The following is a 22,103-nucleotide window of genomic DNA, read 5'->3' as shown; positions in this document are numbered from 1 at the left end:
TACATGGCACTCTCCGATTTCTTTTCCATCCTTGTAAAATCAGGGAAGAACTGTTACTTGCCAATTGCCGCCATCTCTTCAAAAATGATGCTGTTCTATATTTACAAATAGTTACATTTTTGAATCACAAAACTTCAAAAAATCGATGATGGACAGCAATGTTCCCTCTTAATTTCTCTTTGTTCTGCATGACGTTTTGTACTGCATGGTCCTCTTAAGATTGCTGTGCAGCTGTACACACATAAACATCTTAAGGAAAATTTGGTTGTGTACAGCTTGTTTGTTCCCAATGTGGTACATTATGGATTGTTGTGTGGCTGCACGCCTTATAGGGAACACTGAGGTACAACAGATTCAACATACATAAATTTGTTTCCTTCATAGTTAAAGCAGTTAACAAAGTACAAGCTTTGCCCATGTAGGGCAAATTTATTCGATTAGTTTAAGAAATAAACTAGTAAACTAGACATTAGTTTTAATGGAACATAGGAAATGTAAGGGCAAAAGTAGGCTAATCAGTCCCTCGATCCTGTCCACCATTCAATTTGATCATAACTGATCAGCACCTCAACTCCATTCATCTACTTTTGATCCATATTACACTTCACTAATTAAAATCTGTCAATCTCAATCTTTAAAATTTCAAATGACCCAGCATCCACAGCCACTTGGAGAGAGAATTTCACACTTCCGCTACCTTTCGCATGAAAAAGTGCTTCCTGATATTACTCGTGGGTGACCTAGCTCTTGTAATAAGGTTGTACTCCCTTGTTCTGGATTCCTCTGTCACAGGACATAGTTTCTCTGCATCTACTCCATATCAGCTTTGGAGAGGGTACAGCACAGGTTTACCAGAATGCGAGGGCTTAAAGGGTTAAAATATGAAGTCAGACTGCATAAACCTGGTTGTAATCCCCTAAGTTTAAACGTTTGAGGGGGTATCTAACTGAGGTATTCATGCTAATAAAAATAATTCAATAGAGTCGATATGGAGCGTTGAAATTTGGCCAGACAACTTAGGTGCTAATCAGCCTCCTAATCTTCCTAATACAGGAAGCAGCAATGCATTTCATCTCCAGCTGGAAGAGCACCATCTGCCTAATCCAATAAGGCCGATCACTAGCATCAAGTGCACAACTGGGAACGGTTAAAAAGCAGAGTAATTTATTCAGATTTGGATCCTGCATATTTTGCAGGACCCATTTTAATTTTTTTTAATGCCCAAGCCATTCATGCTGAACTTGCACAGCACAACATGGCACTAACTGGCACTAATACTCCTAAACTTAGCTGAATGTGGAACTGAGAGGAGCAGGATTGTTTTCTCCAACTCCATGTTAAAAAAAATGCTCCTATAGAATGCTCCTGATTTCCCACAAACCAGACCTCCCAATCACCTCCCCAATTCACAATCCCCACTTCCCCATCCCACCACCCAGCAATTCATTTTCACAATTCCCCACCAGCTAGGCAAGATTTGATTGGCCTCAATTTTTGGTGCAAGGACAGAAGCTCTGTCCCCCACAGGTGCAAAAATGGGCACACTCATATTTCTGAGCCAGAGTTGCTAATTCCTCTGGTGGTGGAATCTGGAACAACAGTGCACAATCTTAAAACTAGTGCTTGGCTGGTTCAGGAGTGAAATCAGGAATCATATTTTCACACAAAGGACAGTCAAAACTGGAATTCTCCTGCAGGACAATGGAAACTAGGTCAATTGAAATGTTCAAGAATGCAATCAACAAATTTTTATGGGTAAGGGAGCAAGGGATATGGAACAAAGACAGATAAAACGTTGGTGAATTACAGATCAGCCATTGACAGGATAGTTAGCAAAGCACATGGGATCTTGGGCTTCAATAATAGAGGTACTGAATTCAAATCAGGGAAATTAAGCTGAACATTTATAAAGGTCTAGTTAGGCTGCAACTAGAGTACCGGGTCCAGATCAGATCACCATACTTTAGGACGAGTGTGAAGGTCCTTGAGAGGTTACATAGGAGATTTACCACAATGGTTCCAGGGATGAAGAATTTTAGCTACAAGGTTATGTTGGAGAACCTGCAGCAAAGGTAGTTGAGGGGACATCTGATAAAGGTATACAAGATTGTTTCCATTATCTAAACTTTTCACAAAGAAATGTCATTCCCATTAGCTGATGGGACAAGAACCAGAGGACACAAATTTAAGGTTTTGGACAAGAGATACAGGCAGGATGTGAGGAAGGACTCCTTTATGCAACACGGGTAATGACCTGGAACTTGCTGTATATGACAGTGGCGTAATTGGAGACAGTGAATGAGTTCAAAAATAAATTGAATAGGCAACCGAGGGAAATAAACTTGCAGGGCTATGAGGATGCGGGGCAGGGGGTATGGAACTGACTAGTTTGCTCTCCAGCAGACTTCTTTCTCTGTTATCATAACGCCATAACTCTATGGCAACATACCAAGACATAAAGCAAGGAAAATCCATTGTTTATGCAATGCTTTGGGGACCATAGGTCCAAAGTAATTTGTTCCTCACAAGCCTGCTACATTGAGCACGTCATGTCCAAAATTACTCATTTACCGTCTCCCAACATGATATTTTCTGAAATAAATCTAGCTAATTTTCACTGAATGAATCAATACTATCAGCTTCCACCATCTCCCTGGGGATCCTGTTCCATAGATTAATCACTCATATTAAAATAATATTTCTGTAGATTAATTTGGATTTTCCCCCCTTCAAGTGCAGGCTGTGTCCTCTGGTTCTACTGTTCTTGACAGGAAGAAAGCATTCGTCATGGTCTGCAGTATCTGGTTCCTTTCAAATCCTAAAAACAGTAATCAAATCACCACTCAACCTCTCTTTTCCACTAAGAGCATGTTCAATTTGTATAACAGTTCCTAACAATTGAATCTATCCATTCTTTTCATCATTCTGGTTGATATCTTCTATATGCTTATTAGCAGCGATATCTTCTTTATACCACAGAGGCCAGAACTGCACATAGTATACTGAATGCAGTTGTGTCAAGTGTTAGGATGACTCACTATTGTGGCTCAATATTGATCCTTTGACACATTCCAACTGTCACAGAGAACTGATGTAGTTGTTCAATTGTCACTCAGGACCTGACATCTTTTTCATTATGCATACACATTATTTTCTTTCCATTAAAGTAATCATCCCTTCCTGACTTTGCTGTCCCCATGTAAAGCATTTTTCCACCATGAACTTCAGATAAGACCATAAGACAAAGGAGCAGAAATTAAGCCATTCGGCCCATTGAGTCGGCTCCGCCATTCAATCATGGCTGATAAGTATCTCAACCCCATTCTCCCGCCTTCTCCCCGTAACCCTTGATCCCCTTACCAATCAAGAACCTATCTATCTCAGTCTTAAATACACGCAATGACCTGGCCTCCACAGCCTTCTGTGGCAATAAATTCCATAGATTCACCATTCTCTGGCTAAAGAAGTTTCTCCTCATCTCAGTTTTAAAAAGTCTTCCCTTTACTCTGAGGCTGTGCCCTCAGGTCCTAGTCTCTCCTACTAATGGAAACATCTTCCCCACGTCCACTCTATCCAGGCTTTTCAGTATTTTGTAAGTTTCAATCAGATTCCCCCCTCATCCTTCTAAACTCCATCGAGTATAGACCCAGAGTCCTCAAACGTTCCTCATATGTTAAGCCTTTCATTCCTGGGATCATTCTCGTGAACCTCCTCTAGACCCTCTCCAGGGCCAGCACATCCTTCCTGAGATACGGGGCCCAAAATTGCTCACAATATTCTAAATGTGGTCTGACCAGAGCCTTATAAATCCTCAGCAGCACATTCCTACTTTTATATTCTAGTCCTCTCGAAATAAATGCCAACATTGCATTTGCCTTCCTAACTACCGATTCAACCTGCAAGTTAACCTTAAGAGAATCCTGGACTAGGATCCCCAAGTCCCTTTGCACTCCAGACTTCTGAATTCTCTCCCCATTTAGAAAATAGTCTATGCCTCTATTCTTCCTACCAAAGTGCATGACCTCACACTTCCCCACGTTGTATTCCATCTGCCACTTCTTTGCCCATTTTCCTAACCTGTCCAAATCCTTCTGCAGCCTTCCCGCCTCCTCAATACTATCCCTCCACCTATCTTTGTATCATTAGCCAGGATGCCCTCAGTTCCTTCATCTAGATCATTATGTATAAAGTGAAAAGTTTTGGTCCCAACACTGACCCCTGCGGAACTCCACTAGTCACCGGCCGCCATCCTGAGAAGGACCCCCTTATCCCTGTTAGGATGACACTCTCTGCCTCCTGCCAGACAGCCAATCTTCTATCCATGCTAGTACCTTGCCTCTAACACCATGGGCTCTTATCTTACTGAGCAGCCTCCTGTGCGGCAACTTGTCAAAGGCCTTCTGGAAGTCCAAGTAGATAACATCCATTGGCTCTCCTTTGTCTAAACTACTTGTTACCTCCTTAAAGAATTCTAACAGATTTGTCAGGCATGACCTACCCTTGATGAAACCATGCTGACTTTGCCCAATTATACCGTGAACTTCCAAGTATTCTGAAATCTCATCCTCAATAATGGACTCTAAAATCTTACCAAAGACCGACGTCAGGCTAATCGGCCTGTAATTTCTCGTCTTTTGCCTTACTCCCATCTTAAACAGGGGCGTTACATTAACGATTTTCCAGTCCTCTGGGACCCTCCCTGACTCCAGTGATTCCTGAAAGATCACCACTAGCGCCTCCACTATCTCTTCAGCTATCTCCTTCAGAACTCTGGGGTGTAATCCATCTGGTCCAAGTGATTTATCCACCTTCAGACCTCTCAGTTTTCCTAGCATCTTCTCCTTGGTAATGGCCACCATACTCACCTCTGCCCCCCGACTCTTGAACTTTGGGGATATCACTCATGTCTTCCACTGTGAAGACTGACGCAAAGTACCTACTCAGTTCCTCCGCCATTTCTTTGTTCCCCACTACTACTTCTCCAGCATCATTTTCCAGTGGCCCAATGTCCACTTTTGCCTCTCTCTTACCCTTCATATATCTAAAAAAACTCTTGCAATCTTCTTTTATATTACTGGTTAGTTTACCCTCATATTTAATCTTCTCCCTCCTTATTTCTTTTTTAGTTGTCCTCTGTTGGTCTTTGTAGGCTTCCCAATCCCCTGGTTTCCCACTGCTCTTCGCCGCATTGTATGCTTTCTCTTTAGCTTTTATACTGTCCCTGACTTTGCTTGTCAGCCATGGTTGCCTTGTCCTCCCTTTAGTATGCTTCTTCTTCCTAGGGATGAATTTTTGCTGTGTCTCCCAAATTACTCCCAGAAACTCCTGCCATTGCTGTTCCACTGTCTTTCCTGCTGGGCCCATCTCCCAGTCAATTCTGGCCAGCTCCTCCCTCATGCCTCTGTAGTCGCCTTTATTCAACTGTAATACCACTACATCTGATTCCAGCTTTTTCCTCTCTTGCCATTTATTTGCCCAAATCCCATGTGTACTCAAATCCTCCTATAATACATTCTGTTCTGGAGTCTGCCACCTTCATTAGCTTTATATCTTCCATAAATTTAGCCAGTGTGTTTGTGACTCCCAGCTCCTGATAATTTATGGTTGAGATTGTCAATCAGTGGTCTCCATATTGCTGTTATTGGTGTTTGCTACTATTGCTTAGTTCTCTCCTTACCCTCGAAGAGCTCATCCTTGATTCAGAATCTTTGATAACTGACACCCCATGAGCAAGATAATCAGATGAAACCTAATCCATGCTTTGCACAGGTTAGACCGTGTATAATACAACACTGATTTATGATTCCGTTAGATATAAAAGCCCAGATGAAGATGGCCACAGATGCACAGTTCAGAATGAAAGGATAACTAACCAGTGCTAACTCTGCACGAAAGACAGCAGCATCGGCTGCTGCCTCCTCCTCATCATCCCCGTCACAAGGCTGACCCAAGTAGAGTAAAGATTCCTCTTTAGTAGACACATCTCCCTCCTCTGGAGAAAACTGCTGAGAGAGTGGAGTTTTGAGTGTACCACAAGCAGCAGGCATGCAAAATGGATAATCGTGAAACACTATGGTTATTCGGAAGACTCCAAGTTAGCCTGAAAGAGGCAATTTTTAATCCAATTTTATAAGAATGCCTGAATTTTTATAGCAATTTGCTGTGACATAGCCTTCACAAAGTTTGAGAAAATAGACAACGTCCCTAAAGCAAAATAAATCTTGGATTATTGTGTATTTTTATTGACGTGAACAGACTTGAACGGTAAACTTGAAACTATTGATGCACTTCATAAAGTGAAAAAAAACCATCAAATTTCAGGCCCAACTACGTTGCATACAGACAAGGAACAATGTTGTTTCTTATCTCAGTCATTTCACTTTCTAAAGACAATTGTACAAACAGAAAGGTCAGGATGGCAATGCATCCAAAATTGTGAAAGTAGATGTTTGCAAGACTAAATGCACTTTAGAGCTCAAATATAAGTTAGTTATTTAAAAAAATTTTCTTAAGATAGTGCCAGTAAAACATGCACATCCAAATGCTCCCAACTAGCTATACAACTGAAGTGCAAAATATGCCCACTCTCCAGTGTTTATTCAGACGCCTGATGTACAGACACTAGTAGTACAACATATTGCTCAGACAACTTCGGTCCAATTATTTCAAGCACGCAATTTAAGTTTTTAAAAAATCAACAATAATAACCTATCAGCCCCACCAAGCTTAGTCCTATTGAGACTTTTCTTCTATCCAGGATGTTCAACTAAAAATGTCATATTCAAAGGAGTCACTATAGTAAACCTCATTTGAATTTGCCCAGGCATGAGTTTTAACAAGGGAGTCTTTCAGAGTAAAATACACACTAAATCAGATTGATTACTTCACGTTTCAAATTCAAAGCACAGCTGAATTACACAGCTTTTGAAATTCCAAATAGCTACAGTAAGCCCCTCATTATATGGTGGTAAATGTGGATTCCAGCAACATCCTCCCAGTGGCTAATTGGGTAACTGTAGGTACCGAAACAGCAACACGTTTAATGGCACAACAATATCAGAGAACATAGTACTGATAATGAAGAGATGTGCCACCTTGCACTAGATTTACACTTGATTGACATAAACATTCAACTTGTTTAAAATGTTCAGTTTAGTAGAATGGGGTAAGAAGAGGGAATTGCTGTCTAATCTAGAATTACATTTTAAAAAATCAATTCTGTTCCCTGGGGCAGTCATGTGCCCTTTGTAATGTCATCCTGACTTAGTCCAATCTGTTTCATAAGCATTAGAAGTACACTTAATTCATAGTTTTTATAAAAATTGCATGCATTGGATCAGTTTCACGTGGTCCCCCCGTGTGTTGTGTGCTAAGTTGCTGTATCTTGAGCTGGAACATGAATCTTGTAGACACTGCTTCTACCAAGCCTGGAGGAACTGCACATTTTAAATTTCCCTGCATTGCAGCCCCAATACTCCAGTCCAAGATATTACACCCTGCCAGCAATTGCGTGGAATAACAGAAACAGAACCAGCTGGCCGAAGGTAGCAAGAAAGATAGGATGGAAATAGGTTTGAGATTGGTTTGGAAGAGGGTGACCAGAGATCATGGAGCAAGACTAAAGGACAGGGAGACAGAGATTCAGACGTAGGGTAGTCTCTCACGTGAGGGAAATGGAGTTCAAGGGGATTGGAGTTTGAGCAAGGGGGTTGGGGGGAGAAACAGGACTGGGGAATGGAATGGAGTGGGCATAGGACTCAGCATTTCTTGCAAAGTTAGGAGCAGCAGGAACAGTAACATGCTAATGCTGACAGCACAGACAGTGAAGCAGCCATTAAAGGGTGAATGAAACCTGGGGATTTATTGAGAGTAAATAATGTAAGGTTACTTCCACTGGTGGCAAATGCGGAACAAAGGAACTGTTATGAAGCCATGCATTTAAAAAAATGATTATTTATTTACCAGTTGAAAATCACAATGTTTTAAAATGACCAGAACAGCAAGCAGTTAAGACGGCCACCAAGAGTCAGCTGATTTTTGTTATTTCTGCACAGACTCAGAATTACCTCAAGTATCCGGAAAATTCTTAATTAAATGACTATGGTGGGGTACCCTCCCTTGAATGGACATGCTGCAGACACTTGTGGAATCTACACCTCCTATTGTCTGTGTGATTACCAAAACTCAAAATCCATGGGCTCCTAGACTCTCTGTCTCCAAGCTCGATTTTTAAAGAGAGCTGCAGAGAAACCAGTTCATTATAAGTAGGTGTGAACAGCTTAAATACACCAATGAGTTAACTCCTTGTTTGAGCTTTTGCAGGAGTTACAAGCTCCAATAGGAGCAGAACATCACATTGCTCAATTGAGAAGTAAGGCGTAATAAACATATCTGCCCCGCACCTACAATAGGAGAAGAGAAAAGTGCCTTATAACCTCCAGGATCAGCCAATGAAAGAAGATTAGCTCCAATGTGGTGTAAAGACAATCAGAGGTGTAAAAGACTGTCATTCTGAAGGTTGATTATCAGCAGGAAATAGATGACTTGTGTCTTTCAGAGAAAACACTTTCTTTTTAAAAAAGGGAATATCAAGACTGTTGCCAGTCAAAAGTAAAGGTTTGGAGTATTGCCAAATTTGGGAAATGAGGTAGCCAGGTCAGCAGCAGAAATGGTACAACCAGAAATAGAAATCGTCAGATCCCACTGTGTCAAGGGAATTGATAGGGTCTGGTCAACTCCACTGAGGGACCTACAACACCACTGAAAGACCATCCAAGGATGCATTAAGCTAGGCTTCTAACTTCGCATCTTTTATGTGGACAAAGGAAGTATTGATCCTGTGGTCACATGATCAAAACTAACCGCATACAATAAATCTTATTTATTCCAAGAACCAGGGAGAAACAAAGCCAGTCTGGAAATCAACTGCACAGAAGAGCCAGGGGACAGAAGGTGCAAGTGAATACCTGCTCTCCCTTCTGAAAGCAGTAACCCTGTCTGCTGTTTGGCTATCCACGTATCAGAGGCAGAAACCTTTTTGAAGAACTCAACCCAGCAGTTGCTATCTTTGGAAGAAAAGATAAATTGACTGCCAACATCTGATGTCGAATCCAGAAGGACCAGTGAGCTCAGCCTGGATTCATCCAAGTCATCACTCTACGGGATCCATATAATTTTAATCGTTTTTGGACTTTAAAATATCACTTAATCTATCGTCCCACTTTGTAACCTATTTGTGTGTGTGAGAATCTAGAGCATGTGTTCGTGAATTTGGAGCATTTTCTTCTTATTTTACTTAGATCAGGTTAAGTACAATAAGTGCTATTCCCTTTTCTTTTCAAAAACTCAATAAAACCTGTTATGTCCTTTACAGTCATAGCATGTAAACAGCTAAACACTCACGGAATTGGCAACCATATCCTTTTCTTAAAAAAACCTGTTGCAATCAAATGAGGAGTGGGAAAAGAGGGAAGCCATCCAACCGCTCCTCACCTGATCGTAACAGTACAGAGAAAGAGCATGCAAGCTGCTTGCCCTTGCAAGCTCCAACATGAGGAGTATGATGCAGGAGGGCAGCAGCAGCTGGTGATACTGCTGTCCTGCATCTCCACATTCTGCAGAAGTTTAAAAAAAAATTCCCTACAATTTCTTCAGCAGCCATCAGCAGTCCCTTTAAAGGATACCGTAGAAATGGAAAAAGTCAGAGATTGCACAACTTACATTTTTACGCAATTTACAAAATGTCCTGAAGCAGGGACAAGAAACTGCTTTACATATTTAACCAACCATTAAGTAGGCCTAAAAGCAATAAGCACAAATAAATTAGGTACTGAATAGGGGCAAGAGCCTACGCACAGAAATTAGTATACATTTCGCCCATTTTACACATCAAAAATAGGTGAAACGCATATGAATTTCCGTCCCAATCTACTCAAGTAGTTTTGGTTAATGTCGCCCCTATTAAATGCTAGAATTTCAGATCAGCCCACCGCATAAATTTGAAAAAAAAAACTTACTGGCAAAGGCTTGGCTACCCCAATTCTAACTCTGCCTCCTGATGCACCTTTCAGTGCCTGAACAGCTTCCTCAAGAGTAGCATTCTCCAAGTTGGTGCTGTTGACAAACATGAGTCGGTCTCCTGGAAGAAGTCGACCATCTTGTTCTGCCACACCACTGGGCACTAATGAACGAATCACAATAACTGTTCGCATTGGGTCAATCGGATCCTGTGGTTCCAAGTGTAAAAAATGTTAATAATTTAAAGCTGAAAAGCCAAAAAAAAACTACTTTATGTTAAACTACAGTAGATCTAATTTGAAAGTAAAGACAGTAAATTCTATCTTATGTCTGGAAATAAAAATATGCTTAAAACAAAGAACTTAAAACAGTGGCCTGAATTTTCCCATCAGCGATTTGGGGCCGGGGCCCGCTCACTGACGGGAAAATGACACAGAATGATGTCGGGAGGAACCCCCGATGTCATCCCAGTCCATTTAAATCTTTAGGAAGGCAGGCGGACAGTGAAATCAGCTGTCTGCCCGCCAACCTGTCAATGGCCAATTGAGGCCATTGACAGGGTAATTAAGATAATTAAAGACCCTGCACATCCAATCTTAAGGCTGGCGGGCAGGCCAGGAGCCCCAACAGGCTTCTGATAATACATGAAACCTCATCCACTGGCGGGATGAGGTTTCATGTCCGTTTTTAAAAACTTTAATAAATTTTATGTGATATTTATTAACATGTCCCATCTTGTGTGACATTGTCACATGAAGGGGACATGTTAATAATTTTTAAATTTTTCTCTTTTTAAAGTTTTTTTAGACTGTCACCAATCTTCCTGAGACAGCACTTAGTCTCAGGGAGCAGTGCGCTCTTTCGGGCAGATGCCCGAAAGAGCGCACTTTGACAGATGGGGAGTCCCTCCACCCCCCACACAGGCAGGCTGCTGGGCGGGCCTTAATTGGCCCGCCCACTCAAAATGGCGGCGGGCCCCGCTTCAGCAGCAGAGTTCGGCTGCCCACCCACCGCTCAGGCAGTGGGGCCCACCCGCCAACCGAGGGCAAAATTCTGCCCAGTGACTATTATGCGATTCAACTGTTAAAAGACAAACAAGAATTACATACCTGATAATCCAGAATGCTGAACCCAAGGCCTGAGCTACCTTTCTCTAATTCTATGTTTTGAATTTCAGATTCCCACATTGCCAAATGAGAGCCTTGTGCCTCCACACCACTCTGTCTTCTTTCTATCTCAACAACAACAGCAACATCATCGTCTGCATCAGGTGTTGCTGTAATCTCATTTTGATCGACGTGCCTCTGGGAAAAAAAAAATCACACTTTAAAAAATTTTAATTAAAAAGTATACATTTATTGCCAAATTGAAACAACTCTGCCCAAAGCAAGAAAGGCCATTTGGTCCATTGGACTCATGATAAATGAAATTCCTAACCATGACAAATCTCTACTTGTATCTTATCCATCACGGAACAAAATGAGTAAACACATAGTAATGTTTAAAACAAAATAGCAGTCAGTAAGGATTTGTAAATGGCAGATTGGCCTTGACTAATTTAATTAAGTTTTCTGAAGGGATTACAAAAGGCGGTGGGCCAGATTTTAACCCCTAAAAGCAAGCATCTTTGGGTTGGGTGGTTTGTAAAACTGTTGTAAAGATCTGAATCCCAGCTCAACCTGCCCAATTCTGTTCAAGTGGAAAGCAGGAAAAGGAAGGACAGGCAACCAACCCACGCCCATATTTAACCACCTTTTAAATTTGCCCTTGCCTGCCACATTTTCCAGACCTCAGGAAACCTGGCAGTTAAAGGGAAGTGAGGACCCTTGGACCCAGGAGAGAGGTGTCTTTCAACATACCTGCTGGCTCAGTTTACCTGATATACCAACAGAATCCCCACACCCAAACCCTGATCAGACATGAATCTGCAATCCTCCACCAAACCTTCAGATGTCTGCAACCCCTGCCCAATTACCTGAAACTTCCAATCTCCTCCATTAGTACCTTCACAAACTTAGCACAACCTGCTCTATACAAATCCATACTCCTAATTAACCCATGTCTCATGAAGCGTTGACTAATTTTGTGCAAAGATCTACTCACCCAGGGGGCAGCTAGATTCTAAATCTGGCTGGTTGCAGCTGGGAAATGTTAAATCTGACAAGACCAGAGGGAAGCTTATTTTTTTTGGCTTTCCTGACCTCAAAGCAACCTCCACATCTCCAAGTTAATATGCAGCCCAAAGCATACAGATGAAGGGCATTGTACATAAGGATTTTGTGATAGTGTTCAATTACATACAAGCTATGAAAATTAGTTCAGTTAAAATTGAAGGAAATTAAGCCACAGGAATAACAGTTTCGTTAAAGGACAAAGAGCAAAGAGTAAGAGGAAAGTTTGCAGATTTAAGAGGTACTCTGTCCTAGGGATTTCTACTGGGATATTTTATTACCAATGTGGGTAAAAGCACTAAAGGGATAGTCTTGAAGCTTGCTGATGTCAAACTGGGATAGCAAGCTGTGAGGAAGAATACAAGTGAGATTGTAGGCGGATACAGACAGTAGCAGAGTGTGAAAAAATATGTAGATAGAATTCCATACAGTAAAAACAAGTAATATACTTGGGAGTGCACACAAAAATGGTTAATCTAGACAGGTGGAACAGAGAAATCTAGGTGCGCAGATGCATTGGGCCCAATTTTCACTCCAAGTAATTGAATGGGTTTTGAGCGAGTTAAAATGTCGTCTACTTGACTGAATCTTAGCCCTCAAAAACAGGTGGATTGTGGTCGGACAGCATGTTAAAAATCTCGAGCCCAAACCCAATCCACATGCTTCCGTTTTTAATGGAGGCAAGCAGTAAACCAACTCCCAGGAAGGCAGGTTGTCCAATATTATATTTCAATGAGGCTAGCAGCCTCTATTTTAACATGCTTCTTGGCTGCTCGGGTTTCCAGACATCAGGAAACCTGGCATCTGATGGGAGGCGAGGAGAGCTTTGCAAAGAAGTTAAACGCTTTTCCCCAGCACAAACTCCACACCCCTCTTCACCCAGTTTGAGGATCGGATATCCCATTCCCCAGATTTGGAAATCACGACTCCCAACCACCAGAGAGTCGGGGATTTGACTGCACCCTCCCGAACACACTCACTAGCAGCAGCAGGTCATTTATCTGCGGCTTGTGCCTCATTTGTGAGGTACCCCACCCGACTGGAACCAAGCCTATCAATCATGCTGATTTCCAATGAAGTCTGGGAACCTGTCAAAGCAAAAGTGCGCACGCTGTGGAGTCAGTATGCACTCGGTGGAATCAAAATCCAAAATTCTGCTTTTTCCAACAAAACTCTGACGCCTGAAACCTAACCCCTACCCTCTCATAGTCAAGTTATCAAGATTCAGTCCATAAATCTTCAAAGATGGGTGCGCAGATTAAAAATCATAAAAAGAGAAAATGGGGTATCTAATATACAAAAGGAAGTTATGTTGAATTGTATAACAGTTAGCACACGGTTGGAGTATTGTGTAATATTTTATCACCCCTGTACAAGACTAACACTAGAATAGGAAGGTTACAGTTAGCATCGCGAGCATGATATCAGGAATGGTAAAAGGTAAAGTTAAGAAGGGGTCTAGAGAAATTTTTTAAATTGCGAAAGATTTTGGAAGGGTGAATAGTGAAATATTGAGGTTAATTTTAACCCTCAAAAATGGATGATTTGGGTAGGAAGTGCTAAAAATTTAAAACATTAACCTAACAAGCTTGAATCTGCCCACTTCCCATTTTAATAGAGGCGGGATTAGGGGTGGGTGACCAACCCACTCCCATGGGCAGGTTTGTCAGTGAAATCTTTTGAGGAGACGATTTGCCTTCATGTTAAGAATACTTCTATTTTTTAACTCCTGCTGCCTGGGTTCCTTGGGTCTCAAGAATAAAGGAAAAGGAAGCAAGAAGGAATGGGTCCATAAAGACAAGCGCCTTTACAACATTGTGGGCCAAGAAGACCAGGAGTGTTTCCTCCTGCTGAACAAGCTTCTCTAGAATCTCATCAAGATTTGTTTTCTCCCCCCTCTACAATCTCTCCCCTCTGAAGACCATTTGTATGCTGCCCCTTCATGACCAGACCCCAATCCCTGACCACCATCTCTCCCCCACCCTTCCTCTCTCTCCAGCACCCTCTCAAGAGAAGGGTGGGAAATCCAGGGGGAAAAGATTTACAAGACAGCCTATAATTGAAAATACAGGACGTTCAGGAAACCCATACTTCCGAGTTTCCCGTCCCTACATCCTTACTCTCTACCACTCCCCCCCAACTCCAAACATGCAGCCCCATGTATCGGGACTATTGTTTCCACTAGATAGTCAATCATTAAGTAGGCAAATTATCGATAGGAAAACAAAAATGAAAGCTAGAAGAATTATTTTAATACAGATGTTCTTCAAAGCACAGAATGCTTTACCATAATTAGCTACTGAAGCAGAGTCTACAAAATAACTTAAAAGGGAGCTTGATAAGCATTTGAATAGAGCAGGTTTCTAAAGATATAGAGAAAGGATTGAAGCTGAAAAGTCTATATGGAGTGCTTGTTCTGGGCTCAGATATGATGGCTGAATGTGGAGAGATAATAATGGTCAGCTGTAGCCTGAACCAGGCATACTGCAATGAGAATCGTACTGTGGCACAAATGGCAAGTTTCCTTGAAAGAACATCATGTTGCATGGTTTCTACTTCATCAGGCAATTAAAGTTCAGATACTGGGCTGCTTTATCACTTATCCGTAGACTTATTCCTGAACTATCAGCACAAAAAAAAAGATTCTGACCAGGGTGTATTTGAATGAAACTGAACCTAAACTCAAATAAAAATCGGTACCTGTAAAAAGCCTTGACCAACAATTGATTCCTCTTGATGATCAATCCAAGCTAAAGTCACTGACTGAGGAAGAAACTCCAATGGCTAGAAAATGATTATAACATAATCATATGAATTATTGTTTTTCACCAGCAAACTATAAGCAACATAAAATTGTTTTCCATTTAGTGAGTTGTATCAGTGTTTTAGGAAATATGGCCCATTGAAAGTAATGGTAAACAAAGCGCTCAAATATTTTAGGTGACATACCTCTTGCAGTTATTTAAGTAGGATCTACGTTTGCAGACATCTTCTAAAATGAGCTGTTATCAAGCAAGAGGCACAGTGTAAAATAAAAATGTGGAAAGAGGCCTTTCCTATGGTCATTGACCTAAAATGTTAACTCTTTCTACAGATACTGCCTGACCTGCTGTGCTTTTTTTCTTACATTTTCTGGTTTTATTTCAGATTTCCAGCAACCACATTATTTTGCTTTTGAGACATTTATAAAGTTAGTTTCTGGCTTGATAGATTAATGGGCTGTATTGGAATATAGCGCAAGAATGATGGAGAAAACAATTAAGAACATTTTCCATACTTAAATACGTTTATGGATAAAACTATCATCACAGTACTAAATATTTAGTTCCATACCACAAACAATTAATTTATTGGGGTAGTGTACAGGTCAACTGAGTACCACAGGAATTATTAAGCAGTCAGCGTAAGAGATGCTTTGTGACCCTGAGAAATCCCTTGTTTACTCACGGCAAAGTCTTAAAAATAGATTTTAGCTGCTGTCTAATTAATATCACGCCTCATCACTGTATGAGAATAGGTCATACAATGCAGTCCGGGTACACCACTGCACCTGATGTTCTTGTGCACCTGTGTGCAAATGTTGAACTCACAATCATGTACTTGATCTTCCACCCTCTCTTCCACCAGCATGAAGTTCTGTTGGAAGATTATGCTCTCCAAGAGCACAGGCATGCAGTATGAATCCTCCAGCCTGTACTCCCAGAAAAAGCAGCAATATAATGCACAACACAAGCCAGCTAACTCTCCTTCAATCCACCACAGACAAGCAACTCTCCCACCAATACTGACCATCGTCTTGGTACTGGAACCCTGCCTGCTCCTCTTCCACTGAGCATCACTTAATGATTAAAGCCAACCTCCCCATCCTCCTTTCCCCATCTTTCTCTTTATCTCCTCATCACCCTCCCTCTTTTTCCACACAATGCTGTCCTCCAGCACCCCCTCCTCTTTTTCTCCCTCTCTCCTCTTCCACTGTCTCAGCACCTCTCTGTTCTTAACCCTTCCACTCTCTCCCTTCTTGTCCAATTCAATTATAACCCAGCTCTAGCATCGCTTTAACAGAAATACAGCTGGTCTTGACTCCAATTTCCAGTGGACAGGTTGGGTGGAGAACTCCTTTTGGTCCAGTTATCCCCAGTATAATCTTCCACCAGAACTTTATGCTGGTGTAATAGTGCACATTTCATCAATGTTGTGAGATTATTATTAAAAGGGGCTGAAGGTGAGATTTGTGTTCACATTTGTAATGCACTGATCAACCATGGTCCCAAGATAGTACAGTTTGTGACAAGATACACATATTCAGAAACATAGAAACAAAGGAAATAGGAGCAGAAGTAGGTCATTCAGCCTTTCGAGCCTGCTCCACCATTCCATATGATCATGGCTGATCCTCTATCTCAACGGCATCTCCCACTCTCTTCCTTTACCCCTTGATGCCTTTAGAGTCCAAAAATCTATCTATTTCCTTCTTAAATATATTAAAAGTGACTTGGCTGCCACAGCCTTCTGTGGTACAGAATTCCACAGGTTCCGAGTGAAGTTTCTCCTCATCTCAGTCCTAAATGGCATACAACATATCCTCAGACTGTGACTTGTTCCAGGCCCCGCAAGCCAGAGGAAACATTATCCCTGCATCCAGTCTGTCCATCCCTCTCAGAATTTTATACGCTTCAATGAGGTCCCCTCTCATCCTTCTAAACTCCAGTGAATACAGGCCTCGTCAGCCTAATCTCTCCTCATAAGACAATCCTGCCATCCCAGGAATTGGTCTAGTGAACCTTTGCTGCACTCTCTCTATGGTACATATATCCTTTCTTAATAAGGAGAAGAAAACCGCACACAATACTCCAGGTGCGGTCTCACCTATGCCCTGTACAGCAGCAGTAAGACATCCTTGCTCCTAAACTCAAGTCCTTGCACAATGAAAGCCAACATACCATTTGACTTCTTAACTGCTTGCTGCGACTGCATGCTTGCTTTCAGTGACAGATGTACAAGGACGCCCAGGTCCCTCTGAACAACAACATTTCCAAATCTATCACAATTTAAATAATACTCTGCCATTCTGTTTTACCTACCGAGAGGGATAACTTCACACTTATCCATGTTATACTGCATCTGCCATGTATTTATCCACTCACTCAACTTGTCTACATCTCCTTGAAGCCTATTAACACCCTCCTCATCACTCTTATTCCCACCAAGTTTTGTGTCATCAGCAAACTTGGAAATATTACATTTAGCTCCCTCATCCAAATCATTCATATATATTTTGAATAGCTGGGCCCAAACACTGATCCCTGCTGTAACCCACTAGTCACTGCCTGCCACTCCAAAAAAGACCCATTTATTCCTACTCTGTTTCTTGCCTGTTAACCAGTTCTCAATCCATGCCAACATATTAGCCTAATCCCAGGTGCTTTAATTTTACACACTAATCTCTTATGTGGGACTTTATCAAAAGCTTTCTGAAAATCCAAATGCACCATATCCACTGGTTCTCCCTCATTTATTCTGCTAGTTACGTCCTCAAAAACCGCAGTAAGTTTGTCAAATATAATTTCCATTTTATAAATCCATGTTGACTTTGTTTAATCCTGTTGATATTTTCTAAATGTCCTGTTGTCACATCCTTTATAGACTTTAGCATTTTCCCTACTACCGATATTAGGTTAACCGGTCTGTAATTCTCTGTTTTCTCTCTCCCTCCTTTTTTTAAAAATAGTGGGGTTACATTTGCCACCCTCCTATCTGCGGGACTGTCCCAGAATCTACAGAATTTTGGAAGATGACAACCAATGTACCCACTATTTCTATGTTAGTGCCCTCGGGTGTAGATTATCAGCCCTGGGGGTTTATCGGCTTTCAGTCCCATTAATTTCTCCAGCACTATTGTTTTCATATACTAATTTCCTTCAATTCCTCCTGCACACTAGACCTTTTGTTCCCTAGCATTTCTGGGAAGTTATTTGTGTCTTCCTCTGTGAAGACAGAACTAAAGTAGTTGTTTAATTGCTCTGCCATTTCCTTGTCCCCTATTATAATTTCTGATTCGGACTGCAAGGGGCCGCCATTTGTTCCCACTAATCTTTTTCTTTTTACATACTTATAGAAGCTTTTACAGTCCGCTTTTATGTTCCTTGCAAATTTACTTTCGTACTCTATTTCCCACCCCCCCCTCCAATCATCTCTTGGTCCTCCTTTGTTGAATTCTAAACTGCTCCCAATCCTCAGGCTTGCTACTTTTTCTAGCAACTTTATATGCTTCTTCTTTGGGTCTAATACTATCCTTAACTTCTTTTGTTAGCCATGTTTGGGCTGCTTTTCCTGTTGTGTTTTTGCACTAGAAAGGATTGTATAACTGCTGCAATGCATACATTCATTCTTTAACATTAGCCATTGCCTATCCATTGTCATACCTTTTAATGAAGTTCCCCAATCACTCTTAGCCAACTCACACCTCGCACCTTCATAGCTTCATTTGTTTAGATTTAGGACCCTAGTTTCAGGTCGGACTACTTCACTTTACATCCTAGTGGAGAATTCTAATCATGTTATGGTCATTGTTCCCTAAAGGACCCCGCACAACAAGATTATTAATTAACCCCTTCTCATAGCACAACACCAAATCTAGGATAGCTTGTTCCCTAGTCCTCAACTTACTGGTCTAAAAAAATCATCTCATACACCCTCCAGCAATTCATCCACCAGAGTATTATTGCTAATTTAGTTTACCCAGTCTATTTGTACATTAAAGTCATCCATTATTACTGTAGCAGCCTTGTTACATGCATCTCTAATTCTCTGTTTAATGTGACCTTATCACTACTGTTTGGAGGCCTATAGACATCTGCCACTAATGTTTTCTTCCCCTTATTGCTTCCTAGCTCCACTCAGGCTGATTCTACATCTAGGTTTTCTGAGCCAATATCCTCTCTCACTATTGCATTGATTTTATCCTTAACTAACAACGCCACTCCACCTCCTTTTCTTATTTGCCTGTGCGTCCTAAATATCGAGTACCCTTGGATATCCAATTTCCAGCCTTGGTCACCCTGGTCTCCGTAATTGCAATCATATCATACCTGTTTACATCTATTTGCAATGTTAATTTGTCGACTTTACTGCGAATGATCCATGCATTCAGATACAGTGCCTTTAGACTTGTCTTTTTAACATTTTTACATTTTTTTTGTACTATGGCCCTAGTTTCTGCTAGCCTTCGTTTCCTCTGCCTTCCACTTTTCTGTCTCTCATCCCTATCTTTGTTTCCCTCTCTTCTGACTCCCCACTCAGGTTCCCACCCCCTTGGCTCTTGCTGCACACCCCTGAGAACCATCTCCCCAAGCAGTATCCAAAACAGAAAATCTGTTAGAGAAAGAGATGAACCCAGGGGACTCCTGCATTCCCTGCCTAGTGCTTTTCTCCATTTTGTGGTCACCCATTCCCTTTCTGCCTGTGCACTCTTTACCTGTGGTGTGACCACCTCATTGTATGTGCTATCCACAAAGATCTCATCCTTGCAGATGCTTCACAGTGACTCCAACTCCAGCTCCAGCTCCAAAACACGGATTTAGAATAGCTGGAGACACTTTCTGCACACGTGGTTTCCCTGTCCACTGGAATTGTCCCTGACTTCCCACATCACATAGGAGTAGCAGTCCACTTGGCCCTGCCAAGACTCAGCCTTAAATGACATCCTTTACTTTTACTTCCTCTAGTTTAGAGAATATTAAGGACAAAAGAAATACTCACCAGGTGCTACTTACCAATGTGGCCACTCTTTTTACTGAGGAAAGGTAGAAAGTGAAAGGATCCTTCTTTCCCTCTTCAGTGAACTCCCTCTCTCATCAAACTCCAACTGAAGCACTCTAATACAGCCCAAAACAACACTCCAGTGCAGACAAAAGCAGCACTGTAGATGGCTTGCTTCTATGCTGTCTGAATCTGGCTTCTGAAAACCTGTTTAAGCCAGTTAACTAATTAACTAGCTGCAGCTGCAAACAGAGCCTGTACAACCCCTGTTTTAATGCTGGACTAAATCTCACCTTCTCCCAACCCAAAGAACAACTTTTAATTGGTTGCTAAATCAAAGAAATATTAGACTTTAGTTAGAAATTAACCCTTAAAAGTCCTTCTCTCACAAAACTCCAACTGACTCACTTTAAGGCAGCCCAGAGCAGCACTCCAGTGCAAACAAAACATTTCCCATACAGATAACCATTCGCTAACATAGGGTGGACAAAAAGATCCAATTACAACTAATGGCAGAATAGGAGAATGAACCAGAGGGTATCTCTTCCTTTCCTATTTACAGCTTGGAAAATTTATAACAGGCTCTCATAGTTGCACATTCAGTTAAGTGTCTGAACAATCCTTCAGTACAATGAACTGTCCTTCCAAGTCCTTGCAATGTACCCATAACTAAAACTGTTCTCTGCATAACTTTGGCTGCTGTGAATTCTTACCCATAACATATTACCCCCAGTTCTCGAAACAAGTTCATACAAAGCACAGTTTCTTTCTTTCAAGCGTAGCATATGTATCATTAGTAGTTCTCTCCTTGGCAAGTATTTGGGTGTTTGTCTTCTTAAACTCTTTTGCTCCTTCTAGGTGCTTTCTCAATAGCAGTAGCAAATGAGCTGGTTGTTTGCTGAACATTAATCTATAACTCCTTGAATGGAGGTAGCCCACCCTTGTGCTGAGTTTTGAAAAGGTCCTTCAATTGCTTGTGCCATACAAGTGCTGCAGTGACTAGCTGGTCCTGCTCATTTCCTAACTCAACTTGCATTAGTTTGGTGAGTATCTGAAAGAACAGGATGCAGCCTTGCCTTGGAAGATAGCAGATACTTCTATACCTCCTTGACTCATGTTCTTGTTGCAAGGCACTCCCTTAGCATGTTGAATGGTTTGCAGGCTTGAAAGTAGCATTAAGGCATCAAAACTCACACCTTAAGGATGTGCATATATAATAGTCCATATATAAAACCCCAGCATGTTGAAGCTCAACAAGACAAGCTGTTGGAGATTGCAGCTCAAGACCTCACTAGCACTTTGAGCATTCACAAGACTGTTGGACCCTACTGAAACCAAACTGTCCATCACATAGCCCAACATGTGTGAAAGTAAATGAATATATATCACACTCAAGACCTAGCCAGAATCATGCTTTTTAAGCACAATTTTAAAGATGCAAATATGACAATATTTACGGACCTTATGGCAACTGGTAAGTATGCCCTTAAACTATATGAGCATGCATGTAAATGTACGCCAGAGTAGAAAGGTGCCTTGCATGCAGGCACATTAGCAAATTGATGGAAACTTTGCTGTGTGCCCATCTGCCCTGTCTGTAGAAATTCTAGCTAGTCTTTCTTTGTTATATTTCATGATGTAAGCAAAATTCTTCCTTATTTACTTGCATTATCTCTGTACACCAGATACTTGGTTTGGTAGCACTTTGCAAAACACCTCATGGTTTCATCCAAACAGAGAAAATCTCCTTTTACCTGTTTCTTGAAAGAGTAGCTTGACAGCTGCATCAGTAAATGTCTCTGTTATTCATACTGCATTGTTCTGTCACAATTGTTTTTGACACTCCCCTTTAACGTCAGTCGCAGCTCTATGAGCTGTCATGGCTCAGGGAATGCATTCTACATTAAATGAGCTACCAGCACCAGGCGCAGTCTAGGCAAAAAATACATAAACCCATTTCCCAGAGGATTACTCAAGCTTAGTCTTATCCAAAAGATTTGAACACAACATTCATAGTCCTAACATCTCAATGCCAGAATGGGGAATTTGATCCCATGGTTTTCTCAACATGCATGAACTACATCATTGCACTTAATCTTACTTTGAGAGCATGAGCGAAACATTTTTATATCTGATCCTTGCACCAAAGGCAGAAAA

The 22,103-nt window shown here is 41.4% G+C and overlaps 1 protein-coding gene across 4 annotated transcripts in view; it reads right to left on the bottom strand.

Moving 5' to 3' along the window:
• The window catches only part of LOC121276887 (multiple PDZ domain protein), a 413,889-nt gene that overhangs the window by 248,232 nt on the left and 143,554 nt on the right, over positions 1 to 22,103 (bottom strand). For all 4 annotated transcript variants that reach the window (XM_041185496.1, XM_041185497.1, XM_041185495.1 and 1 more), the window contains exons 17-20: positions 14,889 to 14,972; positions 11,127 to 11,321; positions 10,017 to 10,226; positions 5,874 to 6,005 (exon numbers count right to left, since the gene is read on the bottom strand). In XM_041185496.1, the coding sequence (XP_041041430.1) occupies positions 5,874 to 6,005; positions 10,017 to 10,226; positions 11,127 to 11,321; positions 14,889 to 14,972 (621 nt within the window). The remainder of the gene's footprint in view (positions 1 to 5,873; positions 6,006 to 10,016; positions 10,227 to 11,126; positions 11,322 to 14,888; positions 14,973 to 22,103) is intronic.

The sequence above is a fragment of the Carcharodon carcharias genome, chromosome 4, assembly GCF_017639515.1.
Source record: "Carcharodon carcharias isolate sCarCar2 chromosome 4, sCarCar2.pri, whole genome shotgun sequence".
In the NCBI taxonomy this organism is placed as follows: Eukaryota; Metazoa; Chordata; class Chondrichthyes; order Lamniformes; family Lamnidae; genus Carcharodon; species Carcharodon carcharias.
The sequence above is the reverse complement of the archived record's forward strand: the minus strand, read 5'-3'. Positions and strand labels throughout refer to the sequence as shown.